The 11,040-nt window shown below is 34.2% G+C and overlaps 1 protein-coding gene across 1 annotated transcript; it reads right to left on the reverse strand.

Moving 5' to 3' along the window:
• Positions 1-686: 686 nt before the first annotated feature.
• Positions 687-2,870, reverse strand: LOC111405517. The gene is made up of 2 exons (XM_023034442.1): positions 2,787-2,870; positions 687-2,011 (listed from the first exon to the last, which is right to left on the reverse strand). Exon 2 carries the CDS (start codon positions 1,978-1,980, stop codon positions 760-762), a length of 1,221 nt encoding a protein of 406 aa, XP_022890210.1. The 5' UTR covers positions 1,981-2,011; positions 2,787-2,870; the 3' UTR covers positions 687-759.
• Between the last annotated feature and the right edge of the window lie 8,170 nt (positions 2,871-11,040).

Raw genomic sequence — 11,040 nt, forward strand, 5'->3', positions numbered from 1 at the left:
TCTCCGAATGAAGAGGCTAGATTTTCTTAGCTAATCTAGCCAATTTGCAGGATGAACAAGTCGATTTTCAAGTTATTTGAACAGTTTTGTATTTCCTGGTCTTTAACTATGAAAGGAGCAAACTTCAAAGAAATTTCCAATTTTTGTTGCAAAAAATCAGACTCAACGATATTATGCATGTCAATGTAGTCATGGAACCACAATCATATGATTCACATTGTCCAATAAAGTTAATTAATTCATTAAGCAGAGAAATGTAAACCGAAGTTAGGCATTAAGAACATGCATATGGATTTGGTCGAATGTTGACTAATCTGAACATTACACTTGTGGGCATTTTTGGTCAATATCACAATCTTATTTACCCCCCAAGAACATGCATATGGATTTGGCCGAATGTTGACTAATATGAACATTACACTTGTGGGCATTTTTGGTCAATATCACAATCTTATTTACCCCCCAAGAACATGCATATGGATTTGGCCGAATGTTGACTAATATGAACATTACACTTGTGGGCATTTTTGGTCAATATCACAATCTTATTTACCCCCCAAGAACATGCATATGGATTTGGCCGAATGTTGACTAATATGAACATTACACTTGTGGGCATTTTTGGTCAATATCACAATTTTATTTACCCCCCCCCCCCCCCCCCCCCCACCACACCATCAATAGAAACTGTAAACTAAAGGTAGATTTTCATTGACAGTTGCAGAAGCACCGTAAAATAAATACCAGATTTAGTGATCTTCAGGATCTCCGACTTGACTGGCGCCATTGTGAAGAGCCAGCCATCTGCCGTCCTGATGCATTCGGTCTCACATGGGTTCTGTTTGCCCTATTATAACTTGACCTTGACCCCAACCTTGACCTTGATCTTGTCGGTGTGTATCTCCTGAGATAAGTTGACCTCGAACTTGCCGGGGTATTTCCTCCATTATAACTTGATCTTGAACTTGGGGGAACATTTTCCCTATTAAAATTTGATCTAGACCTTGAACCTGTTGAGTTGTTTCCACTGGGATCACTTGACCTTAAATTCAGCCGTCTCCTGTCACGTACTCTGTCATTACTTGCTGTCGCATATCTCTCAGGAAAAGCTAGATACTCAAGGAATGAGAGAAAGAACTCAACCTCTAGATCCGTAAATATATTATTGTTTTCACTCAATTCATCCTCGTCATCCGACAGTCCACTTGGGAAGTCAAAGAAATTCCAATCACTCCCCAGACCATCTTCACCCCATTCATCCCCGCTAGGCAATTCGTCCAAGTCAACCCAGTCATATTCGAAATCTGGCCGGTACATACTAAGTGCATCCTCAAGGTCCCTTTGTCGCTCCAACCTCATCCATTCAGATTGCCGCTGGGTGTTGGTCTCTGACGGCCGAACAGAGGGATGCTCGAGAGTGGCATGCTTCCTTAACTCGGAATAATTTCCACTGAAGTTACAATTTTCTAAAGAACAACTCCTCAGTTTGGAGTTCATGAACCTTCGTGCAGGCTCCATAGCAAGCCATCCAGTGATCTGTCCCCGGCAAAGGGGGCAGATAAAAACATGTTGCTGTCCCTCGAGGGAATTTATCGGCCTAGATAATGTTTGGTCCCCTCTGTGTCTGCGGGCTGAGGTCCTCGGTGCTGAGTCATCTTCTTGTGGAGTGTCCACTAGTGGAGTTGGTGATAATGCACTAGATGACTTGCGAAACTGACCAAAGCAATTTGAATGTCGAGAACTTGTGTCACACATGTATGGTCGACAGCCTTTATCGTGGGAAGAACATAGTAATAAGACAGCATTGTGTGGATGCTCCATACAAATGGGGCATCTAGCTTCTTCCCATTCAGCTTCATCACCAACACGAGGCAAATATCTTTCTGACTTGGTAGAATCAGAAATCTTTGAGCTGCCAGCGCAAGGAGATACCCTAGACTGGTCAAAAGATGAGGAATTCACCCTTCTATCTTTCGGCATTTGAGATTTTAACAAAATCAATGTGCCAAGACTGCTTCCATATATCCAATCACAATTTCATGATGATGTTAGTTATCATATACTTAACGGTACATGTACAAGTTAACAATATTAGATTTTAACAAGTTAACCAATTCAGTACTTAAAAAAGACCACATTAATTCATATAAAAAATCAATTTTCTTGTCCTAAAATCCAGTTCATCAACCCCTGATAATTCTGAATACAACAATTCTCCAATAATTTTAAAGTTAATAATTTTAAAGTTTAAACACAATACAGAAAAGTACACGCGGCATTACAAATAAGAGAAATTGTGAGATTTTGAATTTATTCTTGAGCAATTAAACATTAATTACTATCTCACATTTTTCTACACAAGCCAATCAGGCAAGTTTATAGAATTTAACAGTTTAAGCCTAAAATTTTCCAAGATATTTAACCGACACTACATATATTATGATTATTGTTTTCATCTAGCAATTGAAAAAATCAAGCACAACCAAGACAGAGACAACCAATCAAAATCTCAACTTATCAGAAAACAACCACACCATACCTCCAGAAACTAAATCTAAAAAGGGCGAAACATAAAAAAATTCGGAAAAATATACCTCTTTATTACAAAAATTCATATAATCACTATTTACACCATAATTAATCATCTGAAGCCCAAGAAACGAGCTAAACAACCTCCAACAGCCAAAATTTTAATCGAAGCATAATTTCCATACATCAATATTTTGACATCAAAAGTTATGATCATAAGATTAAAAATATCTTGAAACTAGTGGACTTATACGGACCTGAGGCCAGATCCGTTTCAGTGGAAGTGAAGCAGGAGATTTTGTATTGGAAGATTGAGTAGCGGCAGAAAATTTCCTAGAGAAAGCGCTGGAGCAATATGAAAGAGGCGGACGCGGTGGTTATTTATATTGAGAGACTGAAAGTGTAAAATTACATAAAGACCCTCTTCTCTGGATCCCGTCACAGTCATATTAGATGGGCTTGGCAGTAACCCGAATTCAGAAGGTTCTTCGGAATTTGTTACAAATAATAATAATAATAATAATATGGATTAATTTCTATAATAATGCTATGGTGGCAGATTTTTTTTTGATATAATGAATGATCAATACTCACATTAACGGGGCCCACTTCTTTTTTGAACTTTTTTATTCATACAGGGTCCACGCGCTATAAGAGGATGTCAACCATTATGTTAAACAAAATTCTGACAAAGTAGTTTAATTGTAATTTCTATTCGTGGTCGTTGTGATTGTACATTAACTTAATTTTTAATTGGGATATCACATTAGATGATGATTTAATCTACTTTGTCAGATTTTTTTAACATCTTGAATGACGAAATGAGGTATGGTAATCAATGATTGGATGATAAAATTAACTGTTTTAATTGCCCAATAATATAGTGTCACGTGTCATTCTGTTAAGGAAGGTGTCAAAATTGAGTTATTATGCCTTCATTTGTTTTAATTGGATTGTTATTCTTTAATTTGATGTGAGATGAGTTATTGTATTTTAATTTTGTCATGATATAAATCACTTCGTTCAATTCATCACTATGTCTAACGCTAAAAATTGACAAAGCTTAAATACTAAGAATATTTTCAAGAGACTTTTAAAACATGAATACACTCTCTATTATAAAGAGTTTATCCTTAAAATCATACTCTAAGAGAATCTTTAAATTAATATTTTAATTTAGAAAGTGATTTTGGCCCCCTCTAAAATTAAATGAATTCATAGTGTTTTAATTTTCAATTAATGAAAATAATAAAAAAATCTAAAAAAAGCTAGTTAAAATAAAAGATAGAGAAATATAATAAATATTTTTGGAAGGAGTAAAATTAAGCATTAAATATAAAGAGTTGTTGGAGTATTTCAAAATTTTAACTCTCTAAATTCAGAGATGTTCTCCAAGTAATAGAATATTCTTTTTACAAATAATGAGTCTATGAAAGATGCTCATTTCTAAATTTTGTTCTAAATATGAGATGTTTTCTATTTTAAAGAGTCAATCTTTAAAATCATACTCTAATAGACTCCTTAAATTAACATTTTAATTTAGAGAGTGATGTTGTCTTTCCAAATTTGGAAAACCAAACTCACATTTTATAATTAAATACATTCAAATTGTTTCAATTTTTAATGTAGGAATATAATAAAATAATCTAATGAAAAGCTAGTCAAAATAAAATGTAGAGAAAAATAATAAATATTTTTGGGAGTAATATAATTAAGTGTTAAAAATTGTTAAAATTCGAAGTCAAAATCAATAATTAACTTTAATAATATATTTAATGAGAATCACAACTTTTTAACCATACATTTCATTATCTATTTTCAAAATTTCATTTTAATCTACACAAGACAGTAGCAAAAGCTCATTTTATGTCCTAAAAAGGATGATGACACGATGACTACGAATAAAATTGACCCCAAATAATACTTTCTTCGAGGCAAAGAATTGACTTTTCGTAATGTCTTATTCACTTTCACTTCAAAGATGGCAAAATTTCCCAACCCTAATTCGTCCTACATTGTCTCGACCTAAATAGTAAACAAGGCAGAAATGAACCCGTCCAATAACAATATAAAAAATTAATTAGTTAATTAATTCCCACCCTGAAAACACCCAATGGAACCGCATTGGTAATTGTAAAGTTATGTATTTTGCTAGAAAATATGAAAAATATCAGGATTCGTAGTTATACCATGTCAATCGTCACAAGAGTTGATTACCACCAATAGCCCTTGGCCTTTTTACAAAGTGGGGTGTTGATTTTATGGGACTCCTATCAGAAATATGTCTAAATTTAGGTCCATGATCGTGGCAACAGATTACTTCATCAAGTAGGGTAGAAGTAGAACTTCTATTGAGGCTAATACCTGTAAGTTCATTTGAAAAACATCATCAGTCAATTTGAAATCTCGAACTCTATAAGATAATGGCTCCCAATTCCAAACAAAAAAGCTAAAAGCCATGTTCGAAGAACTAGGATTCCATAGAATTTTTTCACTCCATAATACCCTCAAGTTAACGGATAAGTGGAAATAGTAAACAAAATGTTGAAAAGAATTTTGGAGAGATAGCTTGATTCCTCGAAGGGACTATAGGCCAATGAGTTACCATAAATTTTGCTGCTATTGTATACTACAGTGATTGCCACTAGAGAGATTACATTCTCATTGGCTTATGGAGTCGAAGCTTTGATACCGATGATAGTGAGCCTGAGTTCTACAAGGAAGTTAAATTTGATGAAAAACAAAATGATGAAGCCATGAATGAAAACCTGAATTTCCTAGAAGAAAGGCGAGATGCTTCTCAAAAATGACACTTGTGGTATATCAAAGAAAGATGGAAAGACATTTCAATTCAAAGGTTCATAGGAAAACCTTTAAGAACCTTTAAGATAGGCGATATAATTTTGAAAAAAATCTTTGTCGCAGACAAAGAAATATGTTTATGTTCAAATTGAGAAGGGCCATATACTATAGTCGAAGTGATAAGATTGAAAATATATAAACTTGCGGATGAAATGAGTGAACATCTTATACACCTTTGGAATGGTGAACATCTAATTAAATATTATCAATAAATAATGAAACTCAGTTCGCTTTTCGTTAAAATTATATACATTTCTCTTAGAGAACTAAGTTGTTCGCCCAAAATGACTTTTAGTTTCGATGGTGTCGCAAATTTTTTAGACTATCCAAGTTAGGTATACGAGCTTTCCAACTTATGCGTGATACATAATGTGAGTATTTGAGCAAATTGACAATGGATAAGTAGATAGAAAATCCTAAAAGTTCTTTTTATTACAAAAAGAAATCACAAAGTACGAAAAATGACTTCGCATAAGCCATTTAAAAAAATCACACTCTAATTGATAAAAAAAGGATGGTAACTTAGGTGAATAGTTGTCACAGATAGAAATTTAGTTCGACAACTAGTTTTGGTGGAAACAAGTTTGATGAAATGGAACGCAGTTGTCTGATAGCCTATACGGTGTAGCAGCCAGCAGGAACCAATGCCTCTTCCTCCTTAGTGATTTCTCCCAGATGACATATGTTAAAATGCGAAAAACAACGCGAAAGATTGCTATCAGACAAACTATTTTGAGAATCAATTTGAAATATTTTTCCTAAGGATCAATAATTCTAAAAATTTAATAACAGAATGGAAAATGTTTAAACCATTTGTACAGCAAATGGTTTCACATAATTGCTATAGATGCTCACATGTGGGTGGGCTCCACGTATTTAAAATATTGTCCAAAAAAACCACCCACACCCCATATTGTGTGTATTATATACGAGCCCTGCTACAACAACAGGGCTGGGGACAGGACTGGTAACAAGGGGCCGAGGTGTCGCAACAGGGGCCCTTGATCTAATTTTTTGATCTGATCAAAACATCAGGTCAAGGGCCGAGGTGGTGCCACCTCGATCCCTATCCCAAATCCTGTTACAATGCCCTGTTACTTTAGCATAAATCATTATATACAAGTTCTGTAAACTCATTTTCTGTATTTGTAGACTCTCTCAATGGAAAAACGTCTCCTGTACTTTATGAGGTAAATTACGATAATGACACTAAGACGGTAATTGTAACCTTTGAAGATATCTCCTGGCCATTGGATCCCAACAAAATCAACTATGATCGTCTAAAAATAAAATAATCTTAGCCCATTGAATACGAAAGGGCATACCAATGCAAACAGTTCAGATCATGCGTGTGTATGACGCGCATAGAAATACATGGACATAAGAAAATGAATTAAAATGCAATAATAATGAAGTTGTTTCTTCTAATCACGCGTCAACTATCATTAGTGCGTAGAATAATGTTGGAAGTTGCCGTATTTATTCCTTACCTAAAGTCCACAAGCTCGCCACTCAACATAAATAGTTAAGCTCGAATTTTCGGGACTTGATTTACCCATTCTCGATTTTGTGAAGAGCTAGTTCACTAATACATCAAGCCAAAAATTTATTAAATAAAATTTTGGATCAACTTATTATGATGAATCATTAAAGCCCAAACCATCAAAAAATTCTGGTAAAATTAAAGGAAAATTTCATATATAAGAGTTTAAGTATTATCTATTTCAAAATTAGGAAATAAGGTTTAAAACTTCAAAAATCTAATATTAATTACATTTTATTAATTAAATATATTAAGATTACAATTCTATACAATTTGATCATAATTATTGAAGTTATTGTTTACAAATTATTTTTCAATCATAAATAAAAAAATTTACAGGCGACAAATTATTTCTAGATCACAGATCAAAAAATTTATAGGTTACTAATTATTCTTGATCACAACTCAAAAATTTTATGGATCACAATTTATTTTTCGTTCACTAAATCACAAACTTCATAAGTCACAACCTATTTAATGGTTACAAATTATCGAATTAATTGATCATAAATAATTTCTTGATCACAATTTAATAAATTACGAGTTACAATCATATTTTTTAGGTCACATATTTATTGTTCACTAATAACCAATTTATTGATCACAATCAATCAAATAATTGATCACAGACACCCCCACCATGACGCCCGTACTATAGCCATGACCACCTTGACCTAGGGATATCAAAAGGGCCGAGCCGCTTGTCGGCTCGACGGCTCAGCTCGTGAAAATGGGGCTCGTGGGCTGATCGGGCTCGTAAAATCACGAGCCCAAGCACGAGCCGCCCACGAGCCGATTGCTACTCCAAATCTCCAACTCTATTTTATTATATCAATTATCGAGTTTTTACTCTCTTGTGCTGAAAAATATACAATATCAATTCAATTTTTACAGTTTATTAGTTACATTTCAATTCATCTAATTCTCAATTCTCACAATCTCACTACATTTATATTCTTCTAGTTAAGATTTCATCATAAACAATCAAACAAATGGATCAACGCTCATTTGTTGAAAGCTTGTTCGATACAGGATGTGGGCCACATTATGACGAATCGCCTAGGACACCGTAAAGTCAATTTCCAAATGAATTTGTCGGTCTAAATGACCTACCGATACTTGAAGATGTTCTCATTCACGGTCAGGAAAGTCACAATCCAATTGATTTGGATGATATTAACGTTTTCGAAGAGGAACATGAGGATGAAGATGCTAAATTAAACATCCCAGATGTGAAGGGAAAGCGAAAGACCAAAAAACAAGCAAAATGTTGGGATAACTTTAAATTGATTTCAACGAGAAAAGTCATCGATGGCCTTGCAGAATCTAAAGCAGTATGTAAATTCTGCCAACAAAAATTGGCCTAGTAAAAAGGAATTGGTACCACCCATCTCAACCGCCACTACAGAGCATGTGCGGCCAGACATGGACTTCTTCCAACTGGTCAAACACAATTACAATTTGGCAATCCAGATGCCGATTCTACAACTTCACCCCTATCCACGTGGGTGTACTCGGAGGACAATACTCAAACCGGAATGGTGAAATTTGTTGCCACCACTGAGTTGCCTCTGGCTATTGCAGACAACCAACACTTCGTCTCGTTCGTGAAAGAATATCTACAACTGAGGTACGTTGGGGGTAAGTCAAAACACTCTTCATGCCGATACAATAAATTATTTCAATAATTCAAAACAACAATTAATTAAAGATTTGCAACAATATGAGGGTGTTATATCTTTAACTTTTGATATATGAGAAGGGGTTAATAAAAGAGCATATATAACTGCAATCGTACACTATATAGACCTACTTTGGTGCATGCATAAGAAAATTATTGCTTTTAGAATTATTGAGTTTCCTCACAATGCTAATAACATATATAATGCTATTATCAGTATTGTTAGAGAATATCATTGCGAGACTAGAATTTGATCTGTTCTTTTTGATAATGCTAGTGTTAATAAGGTAGTCGTTGATAAATTGTGTAGGACACTTCGACCTAATTTTGGTGGGTATTTGTTTCATATTCGTTGTGTGTTATATCTTGAATTTAATTGTGTAAAATGGTTTAAAACATATAAATGATGAATTTCAAAGGATTAGGAATGCATTAGTAGATATTACGATGTCTCCTAGTAGAAAACAAGCATTTGAAGATTTTTGTGCTGAATTATGGGTGACGACTGCTAAAACATTTGTTAGCGACGTAGGCTATAGATGAAATTCTACTTACTTGCTGTTAAAGTCATGTGAAGGTTTCGAAAATTTAATAACTGACTTTTACAACAATAGACACGTTAGAAGTGATGACGATGGTATGTTAAATGAATCCGATTGGATTTTAGTTTTGAAGGTTAAAAGATTTTTGACATCTTTTTATGAGACCACAAAGATTTTATCTAGCGTTTATTATCCCATAAGTTGTATGGTTCTTGAACGCCTTTATATAATTGCAAGAACATTCAATAAATATAAAAATGATCCTACTTTTAGTGAAATTATAATTGTTATGAAATTAAAATTTAGAAAATATTGGGAAGAACTGCCTACGTTATTTCTTTTAGCATGCGCAATGGACCCTCAATATAATATTTCGAGAACTAAATACGTAATTGATCAAATCAATAAAACTTTAATACTTGACACACCTATTACCTATAAGAATTTAGAGCAAACTTTATGTAGAATGTATGATTTATATGCGGAAAGAATGTGTGCGAATGTTAGTCGGGTACCCTCTGCATCTACTTTTTCTGCTGAAATTGAAAAAGATGATGCCGAAATAATGAATTTATTTCAAGGCATTAATACATTTAGATATGATGCAACTGCAATGTGTTCATCTAATGCTATGTTGTCTACATTTGCATATCATCAAACATCGATCGAAACTCAAAATGCGATTCCTACCGAATTAATTGATTACTTCAATCATAATATGCTAACAAACAGAACAATTAAAAAAAGTTCAGAAGAAGTAATTGAATTCTAGCGAAAGTATGAAAGGCGTTGGCCAATTGTTTCTACAATTGCGAAATATCTATTGATACCTTCGGTTAGTACTGTTATTTCGGAGCCGACTAAAAGAATATGTTTTGGAAGCATTAATGTGTGTGAAGGATTGACAGGACGCTCATTTTAGATTACAAGATAAATATGTTGAAATTGCATGTCGTCAGGTAAGTGATATTGATTTAATTATATTAATCAAAATTTCTTTATTTTTTAATCGTTAAATTTAATTTTCTTTAAAAAATTGTACACGTTACAACAAGTTATTCATGTACAATTTTTAACTCTGCCTACTTAAAATTGATGTAGCTAGTCTCAAGTCCGAATAAAGGAGGAGTGTTTACATTTTATCTACTTTAAAAGAAAATCAAAAATATATATTTTTTGTAAATGTATTTCAAAAAATAATTCGTTTTCATTGTATACATAATTTTTACGTTATAAAAAGTATTACAATATGAAATAAAAAAATAAAAAATTGTTTTCGTTAAATTATTTGTATTTTTTAACACTTTTTATTTTTTTTTAAAGTGTTTTCTATTATTTCATTTATTCGTAAAACTCTTACAAAAAAAAAATTGACAAGCCCAAGCTCGGCTCGGCCCACGAGCTCGTGCTCGCCCAAATTGAATGAGCCGACCTAGCTCGTGCGATTAAGGGCCGAGCCGACTCCGCCTATTGCCACCACTACCAACTCACCACAGCAACTGCAAAACTACCACAGCGCCCACAACACCATCAACCCAACCCAACCCAACCCAACCACCAACACCACCACTAACACCAAAACCACGACTGGATTTCTCCAATACTGCGAAGAAGACGTCTATGCTACAGCGACTGAAATTTTCTCTGTACGACGACAAAAAATCCCCAAACCCCTTCCCAATTTTTTTTTGTTATGGTGACGGGCACACCGTCAAGCAAAGTTGCGGTGATCAAAATCACGCCAAAAAACCCCAAATCCCTTCCCAACTGTTCTCTGCTGTCGGCTGTTGAAAATCCCCAAAACCCCTCCCCCAATTTTTTTGCGACGACGGTTGGTGCACTGCAGGGCAACGCTATTGCAAGTTCGCAGCAGACTTGGAGTA

This window comes from Olea europaea, chromosome 12, assembly GCF_002742605.1.
Source record: "Olea europaea var. sylvestris chromosome 12, O_europaea_v1, whole genome shotgun sequence".
Lineage (NCBI taxonomy): Eukaryota > Viridiplantae > Streptophyta > Magnoliopsida > Lamiales > Oleaceae > Olea > Olea europaea.